General features: G+C 48.2%; 2 protein-coding genes across 7 annotated transcripts in view; one reads left to right on the top strand and one right to left on the bottom strand.

The window, feature by feature from the left end:
* The window catches only part of ARK2C (arkadia (RNF111) C-terminal like ring finger ubiquitin ligase 2C), a 54042-nt gene extending 39684 nt beyond the window's left edge, over positions 1–14358 (top strand). For 2 of the 3 annotated variants that reach the window (XM_068177100.1, XM_068177102.1), the window contains exons 2-9: positions 1–310; positions 2257–2382; positions 6609–6738; positions 7744–7848; positions 8369–8464; positions 8705–8788; positions 9644–9750; positions 10873–14358. In XM_068177100.1, coding sequence (XP_068033201.1) covers positions 1–310; positions 2257–2382; positions 6609–6738; positions 7744–7848; positions 8369–8464; positions 8705–8788; positions 9644–9750; positions 10873–10990 — 1076 coding nt within the window. In that variant the 3' untranslated portion in view covers positions 10991–14358. The remainder of the gene's footprint in view (positions 311–2256; positions 2383–6608; positions 6739–7743; positions 7849–8368; positions 8465–8704; positions 8789–9643; positions 9751–10872) is intronic. The other variant, XM_068177101.1, reaches the window with a different exon arrangement.
* Positions 14359–20368: 6010 nt separating this feature from the next.
* LOC137465210 (lipoxygenase homology domain-containing protein 1-like) overlaps positions 20369–21837 on the bottom strand; it is an 80172-nt gene continuing 78703 nt past the window's right edge. For all 4 annotated transcript variants that reach the window (XM_068177077.1, XM_068177076.1, XM_068177078.1 and 1 more), the window contains one exon: positions 20369–21118. In XM_068177077.1, the coding sequence (XP_068033178.1) occupies positions 20638–21118 (481 nt within the window). In that variant the 3' untranslated portion in view covers positions 20369–20637. The remainder of the gene's footprint in view (positions 21119–21837) is intronic.

Genomic DNA, 21837 nt, shown 5'->3' with positions numbered 1-21837 from the left:
GTGCTCCCTTTCAAAGGTCTCAGCATCCCCATGCTACCTCCTGCCGGCATTTCCACCTGGGTCCCCAGCCTCAGCTCTCGGCCGACTTCACTCTGCCTCACGCGGTGCAGCCGCAGCCGGGGCTGGCTCCCCACATGGCCCCTGCGCACCAGCACAGCGGCGCCCTGCACCAGCCCCTGGCGCCGGTGCCCGCCCTGCCCTTCCAGGACGTCGCCGGACCCTCCTTCCTACCTCAGGCGCTACACCAGCAATACCTCCTCCAGCAGCAGCTCCTCGAGGCACAGCACCGCCGGCTCATGCCCCATCCCAGGTAAGGGGATCCCGCTCTTCCCAAAGGATGTGGAGAAGCCGCGTCAACCTCACGTCGCCTGTGGAACTGCAGCCGCGCTGGCGGGGCTGGGTTTTCTTCTCGAGCTCACCTGTGTGCACTGAAAATGCATCCACCAGAAGGGAGGCTGCAGGGCAGGCTGCACCTGAAGGTGTGCCCTTCCTGTGGGGATCCCTACTGTGCTCATCTGGTGTGTCCCTTTATTGTCACTCCTAGGAGAATCATGCTGGTGTTGCCGGGGACCTTTCCTGTCTCTGCATGCATGAGCTGCATGCCCGTGGCTGCTGTTTCAAAACCATGCAAGAGGCTGTGCCCCACCTGCCTCATCAGGTTATACACATGGAGGTCGTGCTGCTCAGGGTTTGGCAGGCTTTCCGTCTCTGTGAGGGAATGATGCCACTGACCTGCAGCACACTCTGTCACAGAGAGCATCCTAAATCCACACTCAGCTGACAAACACAGAGAGAATTGCTGTAACTCAGCAGAGATGGAAATGCATGCCTGGCCTTGTCTTGATTGTGTTTCTCGAGAGAGGAGTGATTTTTTTTGGAAACATATGGAAGCTATTTGTGGGTTGTACCCATGGATCAAGAATCAGAGGATGAGACTTTGCAATGATGCTTCATTTGGAAAGAATGCTGTGGATAGAAAATCCTTTCTTACCATGTCCTTTCTGTCTGAAAATTGTGTGTTCTTCTGATCATTGTTTTGTTATGTATAAACTGGATTTTAGATGGATTTAATGATTAGCTAATAACTGGGTAGCAAGTATGTTCTGGGCTGAGAAACCAATGATACAAGTGTTTATTTCTTAGTCATAGGCTGAATTCAAATAAAAGCACAGAGCACAATTCCATGCAGAATCTGCTTTGGTAAATGCCGTCAGTGTTGTATTTGCAAGTGGGCTGTAGTGTGGAAGAAGGCAGGAGCCTCTTGCACAGTCCCAGTGCCTGTCTCTGAAAGCTGCAATGAAGCAGAATGTCAGAACCCTTACTGGTGTGGGGCAGGTGGTCCCAGTCGTGGGAATATAGGTTATGCCTTTGAGAGTGAAGCCTCTGAACTGAGGCTGCATGAAAAGTTATTTACCTGGCAGTCCCCTGCTCCATTTGCCCTAGTTTTTTCCTGAAGATTTGCTTTGTGGTGGTTCCACTGGTCAGGAAGCAAAAGGTGGGAGCCTGTCTTGCAAATCCTGCTTCTGCATCCACCTTGTCTCTTGCCAAATGTGAACACTGATCCAGCAGCACACGCTCTTCCCCTGAGTAGTTTAAATAAGCAATAATCATGAGACTCAAATCCCTAGAAATACCTTGCTGTATTTTCTAGCACGTTCTTTTCCCTGCCTGCAATGGCAGCAGAGCAGAGGGAGAAGGACCTGGAACCCAGCTTGGCCTGTCCATCATCCAAAGAAATCTTGGCAAAAGCCAGTGAGAGTAAATTCTGCTTTCAGTCACTCGTGAGTAATCTGGTTATGAATGAGGTTCCCTAGGAGTTTATGGACTGCATGGGAGACAAGACAACCTGCAGCTTCTTTATGATGATGGATCACGGCTGGAGCAGGGGCACGTTTTACTTTGTGTGTTGTTTATGGGGCTGACTGCAGCATAAAAGGAAATAGTGCAAACTGCACAAAGCTGCTCAGAAGTTGTTTGGCTTCCCCTTCTTCTCTGCACGTTGCCAGCAAATAGCATCTCCTGCAAACTGAGCATATGTGGGTACCACAGGGCCTGAAAGTGGATTGCTACGTGGTGGCTGTGAGGGAATGACAGGCCTGGGTTCCTCTTCCCATCATCCCTTACACCCGCCTGGAGTGTTTAGCTTTGGACACTTGTCCACAAGCCCAGCCTTTGGGGTTTGCCCATGGGTTCTTGGCAGGAATTCCAGTGCACACTTGTGTCTGACCCTCCCTGTTGCCGCTCTTCTCCCCACAGGCGGGCCCAAGAGCACATGTCTGTCCAGCCTCACCGCCTACATCCCAGCTTCGACTTCAGCCACCAACTTCAGACTCCACAACCCATGGGCCCCCAGCCCAGGTATTTGGCAGAGGGCACGGACTGGTAAGTGATCCCCATTTCACTGCTGCATCCAGTGAGGTGTTTAAAAAGTGCTGGGAAGGCTGCGAATTTTGGGGAATGCCATCAGGGATCAGGGCTTTGAAGAAAGCTAATGAGCCAGCTCAGTGGTTACAGTGTGGGGAGTGTGTGATGGAAAAGTCATCTCTGGAAGTTCTGTGAGAGTGTGAAAACTTCCTCTATAAATGGATCTTTGTATCATTTAGCTTGGAAATGATACAAAGCCTTCCAAGACCATGGAGACCAAGCATTCCCCAGCACAGCCGAGGCTACCACTGACCCATGTCCTCAAGTGCCACATCCACATGACTTTTAAATTCCTACAGGAGTGGGGCTCCAGCATTGCCCTAGGCAGCTGTGCCAGGGCTGGACAGCTCCGTGGGTGAAGAAATTTTCCCTAATAGGCAATCTAAACTTCCCCTGGCAGAACTTGAGGCCGTTCCTTCTCCTCCTGTCCCTGTTCCCTGGGAGCAGATTCTGTTCCCTCCAGGCTGTCCCCTCCTGTCAGGAGTTGTGCAGAGCGACAAGGTCCCCCCTGAGCCTCCTTTTCACCAAGTTGAGCCCCTTTCCCAGCTCCCTGAGTTGCTCTTCATCAGACTTGTGCTCCAGAGCCTTCCCCAGCTCCATTGCCCTGCTTTAGGCTCATTCCATTGTTATTCATAATTTTTCACCTACAGATTTAGAGAGAAGCCAAGCATTAATTCTCCCTAGTTGCTCTTTGTGCTGTAGGGCACAGAGAGTGTTTTTTAATGTAGACCACTGTCTGCCTGAACTAGACCTTTTGCTGTCCTTCAGGCACTCAAAACCCAATGGCCATAATATTTTCTGTGGTCCAAATTAGGGAGCACCATGCTACCCTGCCATACAGGGTGGTATGAATGGAGATTTGTTCGTCATTCTCCAACTGTAGTGTTCAACACCCTGGAAAAGCTTTGCAGGAAATTGTTCATTTCATTTTCAGAGCAGGTTGAGAGCCCTTGAACAGTTAATAAAGTATCGTAACCTGGTCAAAAGAATGAGAAAATAAAAACTTCTTCTGAGTAGCTGCTTGTAAGCTGGGCAAAGTCCATTCTGTGCACTGAATGGAAAAAATAGCATGTGAACTTGTAATTAAAGACAATCGCAATGTATTTGCACAAGAGGACTGGAATAAAATGGCACAGGAAGTCTTAATGATGGCATTTCCTAACATCTGAGTACTCCACTCTGCAAATTAAAAGTCCTTTTAACTCAGGGTTGTTGCTTTTTTCCCCCTTCAGTGCATAATACACAATCTAAAATATGACCACATCCTTCTGCAATTTTCTTCTCAGGTGTTCCCATTATTGGCACTCCTGTGGGCAGAATGTGGTGGGGATGACATTTTTCAGATTGGTTTGCAAAGCAGTTCATGTACCATCTGGATAGAGCGATTCTTTCTGCCTATCTTTCAGCTCTGAGTGCTTAATTATGATCATTAGAAGTATCTGATAAAGCATCACTAAGTGCCTTCCCCCTCCCTCCTTTTCTCCTCTCTGTTGCTCCATAGCCTTACAAAACCCAAGGAGTGGGGGTGACAGAAACCATACACGGTGAGCATATGTTTGGGTGACTCACTTTCCCTTGGGGCACACGTACAGTTTTGCCCAGTGACAAATATAAAAACTCCCCTCTAATGCATTAACCCCGGATAAGCAGCAACAGCACTGTTTTTTTGGAGGCTGTAGGTGGTGGGTGCTGCCACAGGGGGTGGAAGTGGGGATGGAAGAAAGATCTGAGGCTGTCTCAGACAGCCCAACCCAACTGAAATCTTCTGGTGAAGAATAAACAAACTCCCATTTGGTTCCTTAAATCATCTTCTGCACACACATGTAGTGATGACCATCCTATCTTTTTTATCTGGTGTCTTATTCTTCACTCCTTGGTTGTTGGCAGCCTGTTTACCACAAGCATCCTGGACCTTGCACCTGAGCATCAAGATGCTGTACACTTGTTCCTGTAGCATGGGCTAGAAAGTGATGGTTAGTTCCATTCTCCTTCAGCAAGAGTGCTCTGCTTCTTCAGCCCCAAACCCTAGGAAAACACTGCTCTGTGCTGTGCTCTTCTTTGGACACATCTGTAGACCCAAAGCATCACTTCAGAAACCTCAGCATCTGTTTTTAGGTCTCTAGATGCACAAACAGTTCAGCAGTCCTGTTACTGCAATTACCTGTGCAATTTAATCATGACCATTCACCTTTGAGAGATGTTTTCAGCCCTTGACCTCAAAGCACTCCATGAATTACCACATCCATTTCATAGACAGGGAACATGGGAAGGCAGAGAGGAAGTAGATGAAGGTCATGCATCAAAAAGGTGGCAGGGCTGGGAACGGAGCCAAAGCCTCTTGATTTCCAATTGAGCCCTCCATCAACCTGGGAACAACCTTAAGCAATTGGGTAAATATCCAAAATTGGGACACAGGAGCTGGAAAGTGCCAAGACCAGTGGATTCTCACCCTGGTTGTGTTCCTGCCAGTTGCCTGCTGTGTTTCATCCTCTGCCAGGTTTTGTCTGTCTGGCACATGGCTAACAAAGGGCCAGCAAAGGTAGTCCCTCTCCTCAACTTAGAATCATAGAATTACAGAATATCCTGAGTTGGAATGGACCCATGAGGATCATTGCATCCAGCTTGATGCAGGTATTAGGGAGTTCTAGAGCACTGGTGCTGCTGCCTGGTGCACAGGCTGTTCTGGATGAAGGATTTCTGCATCTACTGTCCCTTCAGATCCCCATCTTCTGGTTGGTGAAAGCAGTTTCACAGCTGCTGGAGGACACATCTGGGCTGCTTCTAAGAACGTGTGGTTTGCCCTGCTGCTGTCCTCCGCGAAGGGGAGGAGAAGCTGGAGGCTGAAATGGGAAGTCACCCTTGTGCTCTAATTAGCTTTTCTTTGGGAAATGTGAGGACAATTGTTATTAGAGCAACAGATTTTGTAATGATGATAAAGTGAATGATGTTCAAAGCACTCGTTTGCTGAGTGACTCTTAGGCTGGAGAGAATGGGGATCAGCTAATTGGATTAGAGATGGAGATGCAGCATAGGCCTCCTCCCATTTCCTCCACATGGTGTGGTAGTGGTGGGGTTGTAGTTGGTCTCTGTGTGTTGGATTGAGCAGAGCTGTGATGTTTGATGGCATCTTGGTTATGACAAGTCCGGGGATTGATCTGGGTTAGTTTTGTGGAGGATAGCAGTGCTCAGATTCACCAAGCTGAGCTCCATCTCTGCTCGCCTGGGCCAGGCTGTGTTCAGGCAAGCAGGGCCATCAGGGATGTCTTGGTCTGTTGGTGTTGGCCCTCTAGTTTTGTTTCACCCTTTCCTCCAGCAGCCTCATCCAGACATTTCTTAAAACCTTAAAATAATTTTTTGCACAAATCACAGTTCTGGTGTTCATAGAATCATAGAATTCCACAATGGTTTGGGTTGGACAGAACCTCAAAGATCATCTTGTTCCAACCCCTGCCACAGGCAGGGACACCTTCCACTATCCCAGGTTGCTCCAAGCCCTGTGCAGCCTGGCCTTGGACACTTCCAAGGATGGGGCAGCCACAGCTTCTTTGAGCAACCTGTGCTGGGGCCTCACCCCCCTCACACCTCAAACCCTCACCACCCTGAGGCTGGATTCAGGCAAGGCATAATGTCCTTTGACTCCCCAAGTCCTGCCATGATCTGGGCTGGGAGAACTCTAAGAAGAGCACAGGCACATCAAAAAAGCTCACAGAGAGTGCCTGTCTAGCTTCTAAAAGCTACCAGAAGCTTCTAAAAGCTACCATTTTTGAGTCCCTTGAGTAATTAACTGTATTCCTGCAAAACATTCAAAGTGAACTGTAATAGTTTGCAGCACTGGCAGCACAGTAAGGTCCTGGTCTGACCAGGTTAAGTTGCTTAGCCTGGATATCCTTTTTAGCCATGAAAGTGCTCTTATTCTGAAATTAGCAGGGTGCATCTGCATAGCTCTTGACCCCAAATAACTCAAATGCTACCTGGCATAGAAACAACCCCTCACTCCTTCACGGTGGCCTGGTGGGTGATTCCCCAAACTGGAGGAAACTCCCTCCCAAGCCGTACCATGTCCCCAGGCTGAGGAGCTGCCCAGAGCTCAGCAGGGAGGTTGCCCTGTGAGCGTGGTCTGGTGTGCTGCAGTCCATGAGCACAAGCAGGCACCCAGAGCCACGTCTCCCTCCTGCTGCCCACAGGGACCTCAGTGTTGATGCGGGGCTGACTCACGCCCAGTTCCAGGTCCGGCCGGTGCCCCAGCCCTATCAGCATTACTTGGCTACACCTCGGATGCACCACTTCCCCAGAAGCACATCCTCAACCCAGGTGGTAAGTGAAACGCTATTACTGAGAAATGTTTTATGCATTGTCTGACAGAAAGCAGTCAAAATAAAGGCTGCTATCTTTCTATCACCTGTCTTCTGCAAATCCCACTTATCTCTGGCCGTGGGAGGGAACGTCTGAAAAGATAATGTTGCATCACTGCACTGGATTAGAGAAAGAAAAGAAAAGCTCAGCTGTTCTGGAAGAATTCGGTCCATTGCTTGCAGCACCACGTTCACAAGCTGGTCTGCAAAACATGGGCAGGATGTGAGAGACTCAGTAGTTAATATTAATATTATTATTAGTCCTGGAAGGAACTGTGGTCTCCCAGGATTTTTCGTATGCAGAAGGATTGGCAGTAGGTGACTGCCTTCCCTGGTGTCAGCCCCAAAGACCACCCCTCCTCAAGTCGTTGCTGTCTACACCAGCTTTGATGCCACCTGTAAAGGTTTTGCATGACCTCTTGCACAGGTGGAGGTGGGATTGATGAGAAGACAGGCTGACTGGGATAATTTTCTACCCCTTCTCCTAGCAGGGTGCTGTATTTGCAGCTAAGTCATTCCAAGCATTGCTAATCCTTAAAACATCCCCAGAAATCCCATGAGGGTGTTTTACCCTTGTGCTGTGTCAGACCCTGACACCTGTGTACTAAAGCTAGCCTTAAAAAAAAAAAAAACAATCAAAGGTTGGATGAACAGAAACCCACCCATTTAAATGAAATAAAATTTCATTGTAATCTAATCCATGTTGCGAGTTTGGAACCACAATATTATGGATGATACAGGAATTATTATAACAGATAGTTTATTTGGAAGGAGTGCATGTTCTTACATATCATTTATAGGAAATGTATTAGATAAAACCTCATTTTTTTGTTATCAAAAGGCTTAAATTGGTGCAAGTGTCAATCTACTCTTTCAATTTGAATTTTTAAAGCATTAGATTTACACACAAGGATTTTCGGCAGGCAAGTATACAGGTGGCTTTATTTTTCTCCCTCACTTTTTTCAGGTTGTTCATGAAATCAGAAATTACCCTTACCCTCAGCTTCAGCTGCTTGCTCTTCAGGGACTGAACCCAAGCAGGCACACATCCGCTGTGCGGGAGAGCTATGAAGTACGTATCTGGAGACTGGAATTATTAATTTTTAAAGCGCTGTGACTTTATGCAAGCTCTGGTATAAAGCTGTAAGACTGTTTTTTGTGGTGTGGCGGTTGCAATGAATCTTTAATCAATTTTAGTAATAACTGGGAAGTGATGGGGTTAAATTTAGTTAAAGATGGTTTACTCCAAGCTGCCTGGATCTGGCTTGGGTTGACTCTGGCTCCTTTCATTTGTGAGCAAAGTGCTCCAGATCTATGGGGTTTTGTTTCCCAGCCTGTCAGATGAAGCTCAAATCCCATCCTAATTTATGAAATATTGGATATCCAGCTCTTTGCCTCGAGCTCTTAGTTATTATCCCAAGTGCCAGGGATCAGATCCATCATTACAGCGTGGCTGATTTGGGTTTGATGGCCATTTCCACTGAGGAGAGGACAGGAGCGAGCCTTGGCTGCCAGCAGGTATGGTTGTATGGTGGGACCTGGTGCCTTGGGAGCAGTGGGGATGGCGCTGTCCTGATGTTCCTGTGCCACAGGAGCTGCTGCAGCTGGAGGACAGGCTGGGCAGCGTGAGCCGGGGAGCCGTCCAGAACACCATCGAGAGATTCACCTTCCCCCACAAGTACAAGAAGGTGAGTGCCCCAAAACACAGCACGGCTGCCAGCCCCTCTCAGTCAGCCAGGGGCTGTGGGCACGGAGCAGGCAGAAGGAAGGGTCACAATCCTCAGGGCTGGCAAACTGGCACCATCAAGCAAACCATGCCCCACGGCGGGGGAGGAACGTAAAACCCAGCAGGGGTGCTTTAATATCTTGCGGGGTTCCCGGGGGGCGGAAGCGGTGGCGTAGCTCAGCTGCCTGTTTCTCACTTCTAGGCTAGGAAGCTGCGGGCCAAATTTTCAAAAGGGTCTCAACCTTCTCCCACCCAGCGGGTGCAATTTCCCCCCTGTCCGCACCTGGTAAGAAAGTGCACACCACCAAGGGGGCTTCGTGCATGCAAACCCGCCCCGTTCTGCATGCAAGCGGCGCTGCCCCGCGCCCGCCGTGAGGGCGGCAGCGGCTCCGTGGCCTGGGGGACCTTGCTCTCCCCTGGCTTCACAAGGGGTGTCTCCTCTGTCGGAGCTGACCTCCCACCCATGAGGAAATGGGCTCATTTTTTGTGTCGTGCTGAGTAGAAATTGGGAAGAATGCTTGTCTGGGTAGTGATTTCTGGTGTTGGTTACTCCCGACTGGAGGGTAGAGATGTTGCATTTCCCAGGCTGGAAGTGAGGTAACTCCTGCTGCACTTGTCTCTCATCGCATCTTCAGTGAACCCAGGAAAAGGATATGAATAGCAATGGATGTGTGGGGAAAGAGAAGAAGGGAGAGCTGACAGGCTAAGCACTGCCCTGTGGTGCGGCATGGGACTGGGCCAGTGGCCAAGCTGGCATGGGGCACAGTGGTTGTCCTTCCTGGCAGTGGTGGCACCACGAGGTTTGGGGTCTCCCCAAGGTGAAGCCTCCAGCAAAGGAGACCATGGGGCCATCCCCACTGCAAGGAAGTGGTGGGGGGCTGTATTAGGGCAGCAGAAGACGGCTGCTCCTTGGGATATTGCCAACAGCCTCACTGCCACCAGCCTCAGGAGGAGACTTGCCAACCTGCAGCATGTTGGTGGCACACTCATCTCTCTAGCTGTTTTGGCTGGGCTGGCTTCTCTGAGCTGGAGGATCTGGCTCATAGATGGAGATCTCATTATTTATCTTCCTGCAACTGCTCAGGCTTGGGAGAGCATTAGAAGGGCAAGATCTAACAAAATGTTTTTAATTTTGCTGCAGAGAAGACCACAGGAAGGCAAAGCTGAGCAAGATGATGGCGAGGAGTCAGATACCGACGAGAAATGCACAATCTGTCTGTCCATGCTTGAAGATGGAGAGGACGTCAGGTGAGATCCTTCCGTCTCCTCTTCTGCCTCTCCATGCCACCTGAGTTGTGTTTATTTGGATTAATGTAGCTGTGCACTGGTGGGGTTGTCTCTTTCTTGTCCTGAGAAACTCACCTGGGCTGTTGCGGGGTCTGGGAACCCAAATGCTTTGCAGATGGACATTGGTATGGCCTGTAGGCAGGAAGAGCCCTGCAGCAACTTTTATAGTACTTCCTGGGTTTGGATCATCTGCTTCCAGGCTGTGCCAGCTGGCCAGGTGCCAAAGTGTCAGAGAAGGGTAGGTTAGACTGATCTCTGACAACCATCTGGAGCTTGGGGTCATCAACACCTGTGCCTGACAGATGACCAAAGTATGATAAAAAAGCAATGTTGGTGTGAAGTCCAGGAAAGTTGGGCTTGTGTCCAAGACACAGCTGCTTCATTGTAGAGTAAGTAGGATTACTCTGCCCACATGGTCACAGAGAACCATCCCCAGCCAACAGAGCTCCAGTTGTCTCTAACAGACATCCCAGGCTGTTCACTGGGTCAAATCTCTGTTTGTGACAGAAGATGGGGATAAGAAATTCCAAGGGGTTGAACTATCATTGCTGAAGGGACTGCAGGTGAGAAGTACCTAAGTCTGCTTCTCATCCTTATATTGCCAAGAAAAGCCCTGATCCTTTTGCTGTCGGTTCTTGTGATTCAAGGTTCCCCTGTACCACAGGGCTGAAATGTGATGATGGCAGAGGTGATGTGGGTGAGACGTGACCAGCTTCCCTGGGCACACCCACGTAGGAATGGTGTGGGCCCACCTGCTAATGTGACACAACCATGAAAAGCTAAGAGGCTTTGGAGTATAACCTTGCTCCTGAAAGGTTAAAAATTAGCAGCCAGCAAAATTAATAACTGGAAAAACTCAATTCAGGATGGTGTGGGGACTTCTAATAGGCCAAGGAGGACACTATCTCCAGCCCACTGCCCTGTGTGAACTGGCATGGCTGGGAAAGGCTGCAGGACCTTGGTGGCAATGGTGTCACCACAGCAGTGTCGCCCATGTTCAAAGCAGCCCCAGATGCTGTTTTTCAGCTCTTCTTGGTCCCTTGGACCTCCTCCATCCTAACAGCGGTGTTTTTCTCTCTGCAGGCGGTTGCCCTGTATGCATCTCTTTCACCAAGTGTGCGTGGACCAGTGGCTGGCCACCAGCAAGAAGTGCCCGATCTGCAGGGTGGACATTGAAACACAGCTTGGCTCAGACAGCTGAAAAGACTAGCTGGACACACCATTTTCCTTACCAGGTCGTATGGCCATAAACCCTTACAGCGAAATTTTTTGCCTTCTGAGCCATTTGATTGAGAGGGGAAGTCTGCAGGCACGGTAGTGAGGAGGAGGAGGAGGTGATAGAATATCTAGCAGTAAGAGATAATTGCACATATATGCAGGATACAGGCCCAGTGAAAGGGAGCTGGCATTCCTGGAGCTCAGAGACCCCGTGCTGCAGAAGATTTTAGTGTTGAATATGAAGGAACTAGTTGTGGTAGTCCAGCCTGTCAATCCTGCTTTTAATGGGGATTGTATATATACCTCTCAAATATGTAGAAACATGTTAGGGGTCCTTTAGCTATGTCTATGGATGGCAGCTGGAGCATGTTAGCTTAAGAAATGTTGTGTTTGATGCCCTACTCATCTTGTGGTGGACATGTTGCTGTTACCTAATTTGCACCAAATATTTTTTCATAGATTCCTTATTTTGGTGCCTGATTAATACATTGCAGAGGGGGAATAAAGAAGTAAAACATCCTCATCCTTAGGGTGGGGGAAAGAAGAGAAAAAGCAAAATCCTGTTTACAGTCAGGTTTGTGCTCTTTGCCTCAGTCGCGTTTGCTTCTTTCCCTTGCATTTACAGTGTGTTGCAAATTTAGAGAAGCTTAATTAAAAAAAAAAAATTGGGGATAAAATGAACGAAGCAATAGGGAAAAGCTTCGTTCCTGCTTGTCTGCTGGTGCTGGACACTTTCTGTAGCAGCACAGTATTTGAATATATGCTGTTTCTTTGCTTTCTGTATTTTAACAAAGTAGCTTGTCATATCAAAATCCAAGGAAGTTCTGTCTATATGATTGCAATTGTCTGTGATGCTTTCTTCTGTGAGTTGTGTGGCTGGTTGGCTTTGCCAGCACTGCTCCAAAATAATGGTTACGGGAGTCGGCACCTCCCACTGTTCTTTGGGGTGTAACAACGCCGGAGAGGCTCTGAGACGTGCAAAATGTTGACTCTCCTCCCATTGCCAAAGCATCTCTTGATAAGGGGACAGAAGAAAACTCGATGTTGACAAGACACTGCTGAGACCATGAGCCCTTGGGCACGGGAGGGGAAGGCAGGGTGGAGGTGGGGCTGCCGCTTTTTGGGAGCCCGGCTGCTGGACCATGACCTGCCCCAGAGTGTGTGCACCTGCGCCCACGTGGGCTTGTGTGCGCGTTTCAGGCCGCATCCACATGGAGTAATCAGTGGTTGTTAAAATGAAACTTAATCACATTAACACTCAAAACAGAATTAAGAGGTAATACCCAAAGGAGTGAGCTGTTGTGATCCGTGCTCCCCCGAGGAAAAAAAAGACCTCAGCATGCCAACCGCAGGGATTGGGCGGAAAATCATCGGGAAAACCGACATTCACAACCAAAACCTGTAGTTTTCTTTTTTCTTTCTTTTTTTTTTTTTTTTTTTCCCCTTTCATACTAAGGGAGAAAGGAGCTGCAGAGAAGCAGCAGGGGAATTAGAAACATAATCTATTGAAAATGCTGGTGTGGTGGGAATGATTTCTGTCTCCCCTAAGCGTATGTTTCTCTGGAGAGAAATGCTCTCCCAAGTAGATTCAGTCATAAACTATTATCTGAGAAACTGCAAGATTCTCATGAGCTGTAACTGGGAAACACCAACCTCAGAGGCACACAGAGATTTCCCTTTTATCCCCAGTGAGAGAGAAGAGAGGAGGGAAGCCCCATGAGAGGGTGCAGGAGCCTCTCTCATTGTGTGCCAAAGCAGGTGGGAGGGAGTGGAAGGGGGAAAATGGTGACATATAGGGAAGACATAAGGCAGAAGTTCTTGGCTGTGAGGGTGGGGAGGCCCTGGCACAGCTTGCCCAAAGAGCCCTGGAAGAGTTTAAGGCCAGGCAGGATGGCATCTGGAGTGACCTGGTCTAGTGGAAGGTGTCCCTGCCCACGGTAGGGGTTTGGAACAAGATGAGCTTTAAAGTCCCTCCCAGCCCAAGCCATTCCATGACTTTATGACACATTTGCCACCCAGCACAAGTGATGGCTTCCTGGGGAATGTGGTGGTACCAGCCCTAATGTCCATGGGTCAAGGAGTGGCCCATGGATACCTATGGATCTTGCTCCTCCAGCATTGAAGCAGCATTACAAATAATACTAACGATACTAATACCATGACAAGCAAAGCAAGGCTTTGGTAGTAAAATACTGCACAGGTTTGGTCTGCCCAGGTGTGACCCATAGGGGAGAAGCAGGGAGAGTTACAGGAGGATTGATCCCCCCACTGGGTGAGGAGGGAATGAGAAATGCTTCTGGACAGTGTGTTTTCTTTTAAAGCCTATGAGAAAGTGTTACTATTTGCCTAATAAACAAGCACAGTTTTTAAAAAAAATAAATCGATCAAACTGAAAAAAAAACCAAAACCAAACAAACAAAAAAACAAAACCTTTGATGAAGAAAAGCACCAAACTCCCATGGTCTCGTGTGAGTGACTGATCCCAAGGTGCGTGCGAATTTACAGCGTCTGGAGTTGTATCAGTGTGTCAGGTTCCTTTGCATTTAAATAATTTGTACAAGTAGGTTGCGAGTTAGAATGAGTTTAAAAACAAAACAAAACAAACATCAACAACAACAACAAAAATCTAGAAACAAGACATCAATAGTTTACAGGGTTTTGTGAGTTTAAATGCCTTATATTTAACAATCATAATTTATGACTAACTTGTAGATATTGTGGGTTCTAATTTAATTATTTTTATAGTTGTTTTTTTGCATTTTTAATTATAATTTATTTATTTAGAAATTACTACTAATTTTTTTTATTACTCCTATTACCTCATTTTTGCATTTTTTCTGGGAATGGAATGCTTTGCATGCATCGGTACTTAAAATTAAACAGGGGATGTGGGGGGTAATGCTTATCTTGTCAAAAACAAAAACAAAAAAAAAGAGAAAAAAATCAGGGTGTGTGATTACAAACTGTATTACTGTGGTGCTGTTACCTTGGATACATTCCATAAAAATGCAAACCTTTGATTCTGTATGCTGTGACATAGTGGAAAACTGCAATATAGTGACTGTGTTTAGCACATATATATGAATATTATTTGCACTCATAATCAAACTCTGGTGATCCTTTCACTTGTGTCCTTGCGCATTGAAGGCGGTTAACGATGCTCTGCATAAACCAAAATGTTTTGGTTGTTTGTTGGTACTGCCCTGTCCCTGACTCCTCTGGTTATGCTGCTGCTGCTGCTGCTGCTGCTTGTGTGACCCTGGAATAACACCCAGCAGGCCCCCACTGCAAGTGGTAATGCATGCCTTTAGTGCAAGACTCTGCAAATTGTGTCAAAAGCCCACGAAGGAAGCCCAGGTGTGGTGGCTCTAATTTTTGGCGTCTATCGGTGCTTGGATTGGCTCTTTTCACCTTCTGTGTGTGCACCCAGCTGGGGTGAAGGAGGCAATAAAGTGAGCCTGAGCTTGGAGGCAACAGAACTGAGGGATTCAATGCAGTTTTTAGGGGTTGACTTCTTTATTCAGAGGCTAGGAAGGCCCTGGCACAGGTTTCCCATAGAAGCTGTGGCTGCCCCTGCATCCCTGGGAGTATTTATGGCCAGACTGGTTTGGAGCAACCTGGGACAGTGGAAGGTGTCTCTGCCCATGGCAGGGGGTGGCACTGGATGAGCTTTAGAATCCCTTCCAGCCCGAACGATTCTGTGATCTTGTGATACCACATCTAGCTGAGAGTGGTTGGAATGGACACGGGATCCATTTGCCATCTCTTTGCAACACCTGCCATGAGCTGGCTATAACCCAGCTCTGACCCATGCATGGAGCAGAAGCGCTTAACACTGGTCTTGACCAGTTGGCTTCATCCCTCCTGTACAGGAGGGAACCTCAATTTGGAGCTTTTTAATCCAGTGTAGAGCTGGGACCTGCCCCAGAGCCCTCCCGCCCCCAAGAAAGGGGTCAGCCCCAAAATGACATGGCCAAGCATCCCCATCCTGCCGTGGCTGCGCTGCTCTTGCAATGCGTTGCCCTTTCCCCAAAGGCTCCTGAGTATCACGAGTTCCAGCTTTGCCAGAAGGTTAGAGAACCTTTGATAACATTTTAAGCTTTAAGCCATAACCATGCTTGGTCAGTGCAGACATTTAGCTGTGTACAGTCAGAAGTGGGGTTTGATGCATATGCTCAGCCAGTAGCCATCCTCCCCACAAAAAGGCTTTGGATGAAATTCTCAGTTGGGTTAGAAAGGCACAAAATCACAGTACCTTAATTTTTTCTCTCTGTCCCTTCAGGGTGCTGCGCTGCTTTGTTGACTTTGCCTTACCCCAGGTTTTAAACCTGTCTGTGTTTTTTACCTTGCTGCTCTGTAACACTCCTCCCCTGTAGCCTGGAGCTGTGATTTTGAGCTGTGTGGGGACAGGGGGGTTGGATGTCCTCCCCCACAAAGTCACTGTAAGAGGGATAAGCCAAACAAGGAGCGAGTAAACAAACCCCCTCTCCTTTAATGACCCGGGCAGGTGAAAGGATCACCCACATTTTTGTATTCCTACTGCTGTTCTGTTGTGCTGTGCAACATTTTGCTACATAGACTATTTTATAGAAGAAAGCTAGAAAAATATTTATTATTAATATTAAAGCAATAGTGCATTGAAGAAATGGAAAGACATTAGAAATTGTGTAAATGCTTAGATTCACTTTTGGTGGACTTTTTGTACTTTATTTATAACTAATAAAACAAACCGCATTGCTAACTATACCTGTGCCACACAGAAGCCACCTGGCAGGGCGATCGCTTGGTCTTTATTTACTGCTCATTTCTGGTTTCTTTGGGTTGGAATCAAGTCTCCTTTCACTGCCTGTGTCTTTGATGTGCAGGAGAACCACTGCTGGGGTATGAAATGCTCTGCCCATCTGGTTTGCAGAGGCTGATGGTGGCTGAGCCCCATGGCAGAGGTGAGGTGAGGCTCTCCACACTGGGCACACCGCTGTGTGTGATGCTCTGTGGCACCAGTTTGGTCATCAGGTACCAAAACTGCTTTCCAGAATTTCAGAAAATTGCCTATTAAAGAGAGATTTCTCCTCTAAACACATCACACAGTGCCTGTAAGGTACCTCTAGCAAGTCCTGCAGAGGTATCAACAGGTTCTCCCACCGTCCTGGTGGAGAAGGATTTCCTTCTGCCTGGGTCTTTAGTTTAATAACTAAGGAAGGGGAAACTGACTGGAAGAAAAAAAGCCCCAAACCCTTCAAACTAATACAGGTACATTTGAGGGTATTTTCAGTCCTTTTTGCTACCCATTGGAGAATCCAATAGGCCATACACCCAATTTTGCACCCTGCAAAATCCATTCTGTAGATCCTCCTGTGCTTTTATTTTCTCCCACAACACATTATGCCAGTCTCTGCTCCTGCCCACTCTTGATTCAGCTGCTCCTCTTGAAAAGCTGAGACCAGTGCCCAGCTTTGTCTGTGTGATTAGACTAAATAAGCCTTGGAGACGAGCGGCTGCTGATCATAGAGATTTGGTTCCTGTAGCTGAAGGGAATTGCTGGCTCCTCCATCATCCATCAAAAGCTGCATAAGGGATGAACCGTGTTCACACCACACAAAGCTCTTGCTACAGGAAGCTTTTAGAAACTCAGAAAACAGAAAACAGGTTAAAAGTGACCCGCTGGTCCAGCTGGGGAAAATCTCAGTTTCTCACTGAGATCCTGCTGATGTCCTTCAAAAGGGTGACGCCGCTGAGACAGGTGCTGCAGATGGCAATCGGGTTTGTTTTGGAGCTGGAGCAGCAAAGGAGCCTCCACAATCTGATAACAGCCCTGCTGAGCACAGTGCCTGCCTGGGGAGGGAGAGGGGCTCTGCCCGTCACCACACGGCAGCACGGACCGAGATGCAACATCTTTATTCACCGCCAGCATCGGCTCTCACAGCAGCTGCCCAGGGTCAGGAAGCTGAGTCCTTATCCAGTGTTCTGTGGTGTCTAAATCTGCAGCTGGCCCACAAGTTGCAGCTTAGAGCTGTACAACTCCATTAATTTTTTTTTTTTCCCTTTTTTCATTTTCCTTTTTTTTTAGTTTAGAATGGGCCACTAGACATAAGGAAGGGCCAAAGAAGATTATAAGATATTTTCTACATACAGAATATAAGATACTTCACATCTCTCAGTCATTCCCTCTTCATGAACCTAGGGTTCACGTAGGCATATGATGCTGCCAAAAATGCTTAGCAATTTCAATTAGCAATCTCAATTTCATAGGGATTTGCAAATAATTCTCTGTGTCCTGCACCAAGAGGCAACCGGTCCTTCAGCATGAAACACTGCTAAGTAGTCCTTGTTTATGCTTGTTTTCACTGGCATCACCCAAGTGATATAGTAAACCTAAATTTAGTAAACAAACTTCATCAGAATCCCAAAATGGTGGAGAACACAAATACAATGGGACAGCCAGGTTTTGGAGACTCAACACTGAATGCTATCAATCGTGTCCTTTGCTCTTGCTTCTTATTTACACTGTTGTTTTAGGATGAAGGAATGTGCATTAAAATGCCACCAGTTAGGAAATAAAGTGGAAAAAAAAGAAGGTAGAGGTTGGTGATGGGAGCAGGAGCTTTGTATCTGCCTGACATACCAGCTTTGGGATGCTTGGCCTCCACAGGAAAAGATTGACTAAGCCCTGCAAAATGCACAGGACTAGGAAAATCTTGGCTTTTCTCCTCCCTAGATCTCCACTTGGCCAAGAATGTATTGAACCTAGCAGCTTAACATAAATCCAGCCGTTGGAAAAACTCCACTCTTGCCTTATTACTTCTGTAGCTGTTGTTGCTGCAACAGAGGGAGTTCTGCAGAGCCAGGGTGGAGCTGAGCTTTGCACTAAGGAGGGGCTTGTTTGAAGTCTTCAGTGGAAAAAGCAGAGTTCTTTCATGCTTTGCCAAGGTTGCCTTCCTTGGAGGCAGTGAGGGTGCTGACCTTCTATCAGCAAACTCTCCTTGGGCCTTTTCAGGGCAGCTTTGCCTGGAGCTTTTGTGCTGAATACGCCTGTCCAGGGATGGCAGGTGGCCTTGATGACAATTGGGTACCTACAAACTTATCTCCCGCCTACAGAGTGGTTTGGTCACCCTGAAGATATTAATTCCTGCTTCAGCTGTGCTTCAACCCATGTTTCTAGCCACCTGCCACCTGTGATTCCTCCCAGACGTGAGCACATTTCACATTCAAGGTAAGGATTTATCTTTCCTCCTTGCCCCAGGAAGGGATGGTGTGTGGGTCAGGAGCTGCCTCACTGCTCCCCAGGGCTGGAATCATAGAAGAATCATGGAATCATAGAATCATCACGGGATCACAGAATGGTTTGGGCTGGAATGGACCTCAAAGATTCTGTTCCCACCCCCTGCCATGGGCAGGGACACCTTCCACTAGAACAAGTTGCTCCCAGCTCCATCCAACTTGGCCGTGGAAACAAGTACCAGTGCAGTGGGTTTGCCCAGGGCATGGCAGGGGTTAAACCGATCCTCAAAAACCAGCTTCCCCACTACCCTGTACCAAGTACGGGGTGTCTGGAGCCAGCTGGGAATGCTGGGACTGCAGCACCGTACAGGGACTAACTCCTATTTCACAGCAGCACCCATTTGTTTGAAAAGGGGCCAAACCTCTTGACAGGAGAGTTTTTTTTTTTTTTCCCCACAGTGCTGATTAAACTTGGGTGAGAGGGAATGCAGGGAGTTCAAAAGCCTGACCCTTATTTTACTTCAAACGACTACTGGGAAACTGCAACGACACTGCACAAGAACAGCAAACCCAGATGCACCAGACTCCACTCATGGGACCCCCTGGCTATCCAGGGAGTCTCAACTCTATCCCAGCAGGTTCCCAGGGATGCAATCAGGCCTTAGCAATCACCTCCAGCCCTCCTAAGGGCTGTTCTGCTCCTCCTGTGAGCTCCCAGCTCCTTGCTAAGGGCTGGGCAGCACCAGCCTGCCATGAGGAGGGAGAACACAGCCAGTGAAGGCTGCTATTATTATTCCTCTCAGTGAGTAGCTGATCCCTGATGAGGTTGATTACTGGGCTCATTTAAACAACTTGCTCTGCTCCAGAACCATCAGTTACCATAAAGGTTTCTAAAATGAATTAGCCTGGGCTATTACTTGTGAGCTGGCACAGACAGCCATGATATAAGGTCAAGTCTCTTTGGTGGTGCCTGCTGTGGGAAACAGAAATCCAGAACTTCCCTGGAAGGGCTTTAGTGGGTTAGCAGCTTCCAGATACCTCTGAGCAATTGACAGCATTTCTAAGATGCTTCTAAATCCTGTCTCAGCATCACCAGGCTTTGCTGGGCCTCCTTTGCCCATGAGCAGTGAGCGACTGAGCAGTGGGACAGTCCTGCCCCCTGGCCTGGCACATCCAGGCAAGGTCCCTGCAGAAGCATTGTCCTCAACCCAGGAACTGCTGGGGTGGGTAGGCTTAGTGGGTTGAGCCCACTCTTGACCCCTTTGATCCCTATTAATGCAAAGTTCTTGTTTAAAACCAGCTTCTGGGAGAGGGAATGTCCTCTCCAGGGTTGGCCAGGAGGAAGGTCCTCATGGCTCAAACACCCCCTTTTTCCTCCTAGGGATGTATCCTGCTGCTTTGCACCCTAGAGAGAGAGACAGGGCTCCAGAAGCAATGATTTATGAACAGATTTTCTTGTTGGCACTTGTAGAGATGTGAGTGCTTGGGAAGAGCTCATTGACAGGAGCACTGGCCCTTACTGCCTCCGGGAAATCCCTTCACCACTACAGAAAAAGACAAAACAGCAATCCTTATTAAAGGAAAAAAAGTTAAAATGAATGGCAGTTGCTCTGAAACAGAGCTGGTATTCAGGCCATGTAGGGTATGATTATCCTGAGTCAGCTTTGAATATAGTTAGCACAGCTTCCTTGCTGTGGAATTGATTATCTGGAAGGTCTTTTGCACTGGCAGCTGTAACCATAGATCTCAGCTCTTGGCAGAGTTGTAGGAATTCAGCCAGCAAGCAGAGTCTGCCCTGGGGGGGAAAAAAGCTCACAGGGTGGAAATCATCACCCCGATCCCACTGCTTGAGACCTGGATGGGTGGATGCAGATGCTGCCCAAACTCCCCAAGGAACATCCTACTGTACCTGCTGTTTTTTGATGTGGTGCCCACTGGAGATGTCCATATGTGTGTACGGACGTGCAGAGCTTGCAGTTGCCAGAAGAGGGAAAAAAACTAGGGTCTCCAAGCTCAATTTTCTTAAATAAAAGTGTCTCAATTCTCTTAACCTCTATGCTCATCTGTCAGTGGAGTAGGTCAGTGGGTTTTCTCAGCCCTGTCAAGGCATAGTGCTGAAAGCAGAAACATCTGAGCTGGTAAAGGACAGTTTATATCTCTTCTGGTTGTAGCTTTTAATCATAAGAAAGCAATAAATGTATTTATTTAATTCTCAGTTTTATGTGCACTTAAAAAAAAAAAAAAGCAGCATTTCTTTTACAAAATGTTAACCCAGGAAGAACATTTTGCTACTAAAAATCTCTCAATACAAAAGGTAGTGTATTAAAAAGTAGAAGGCAATATAAAACAATATTATGAGGAAATAAATAGGCATACTGAAGGGACCAAAACCCTCCTGCAGCTGTGCCTTTCTCAGTACCTAGGAAAAAGGTCCCTACAGATTAACCCATCGCCCCGGTTTTCATCCAGCCACTTCCCACAGGGAAATATGGTGGTGACACCAGTGGCCGAGTTGGTGATCTCCACCCGCTCCACCAGCCAGCCCGGAGCCAGGCCGCTGTTGTCGTGCTCAATCCGGACCTTTTTCAGCTCCCCCATGTCCAGTGTTTCCAGGTAAAACCTGTTGGTTTTGCCTCGCTCGAAAAGGTTCCTGAACTTCTGCTTCAGCGCGCGCCTCCCCGAGTCCCCGTTCAGGCCGTAGATGGTGATAAACACGTTGGCGTCGGTGCCCGCGCCCTTCTCGAAGCCTGTGACCACGATGGTCTCGTATTTGACTGGCACCAAGCTCCGGGCCTTGCTGGCGAAGCTCTCGGCGACCTTGGCACACTCGAAGACTTTGTAGTCTCGCCGCTTGTATCGCAGAGGGATTTTCGCGTTGCACCTGAAGAAGTACCTGCCACGGGCAGTAACGGGCAGGTTAGTGGCATGGACGGCCACTTTGTGGGGCAAACATGAGAGAACTGTAGAATTGTTTGTGTTGAAAAAGCCTTCTAAGGTCATTGAGCACTGCCCAGACCACCACTGCCCCATGTTCCCAAAGTGTCACATCCACATGGCTGTTAAACCCCTCCAGGGATGGTGACTCCACCACTGCCCTGGGCAGCTGTGCCAGGGATGGACAGCTCCTTGGATTAAGAAATTTTCTGTAATATCTAATATAACCTTCCCCTGGCACGTTTTGAGGCCGTTCCCTCTCCTCCTGTCCCTGTTCCCTGGGAGCACAGCCCGACCCCCCCGGCTGTCCCCTCCTGTCAGGAGCTGTGCAGAGCCACAAGGTCCCCCCTGAGCCTCCTTTTCTCCAGGCTCAGCCCCTTTCCAGCTCCCTCAGCCTCTCCTGGGGCTCCAGCCCCTTCCCAGCTCCGTTCCCTGCCCTGGACACGCTCCAGCCCCTCAGTGTCTGTCTGTCCTGAGGGCCCAGAGCTGTCCCCAGCTCTGGAGGTGCCTCAGCAGTGCTGGCACAAGAGGACAGGCCATGTCCACCTGTACCATGTTGTTGGTACAAACATGGAGCCAGCAAGTTAGGGAGTGTGCATTCTACTAAATTGCCCAATATTATCGCTGTTTCAGCATTTTCCCCTCTGTGTACCAGAACTTGAATATTTCTCTAGGAAG

This window comes from Anomalospiza imberbis, chromosome Z (genome assembly GCF_031753505.1).
Source record: "Anomalospiza imberbis isolate Cuckoo-Finch-1a 21T00152 chromosome Z, ASM3175350v1, whole genome shotgun sequence".
NCBI classification, from domain to species: Eukaryota; Metazoa; Chordata; class Aves; order Passeriformes; family Viduidae; genus Anomalospiza; species Anomalospiza imberbis.
The sequence above is the reverse complement of the archived record's forward strand: the minus strand, read 5'-3'. Positions and strand labels throughout refer to the sequence as shown.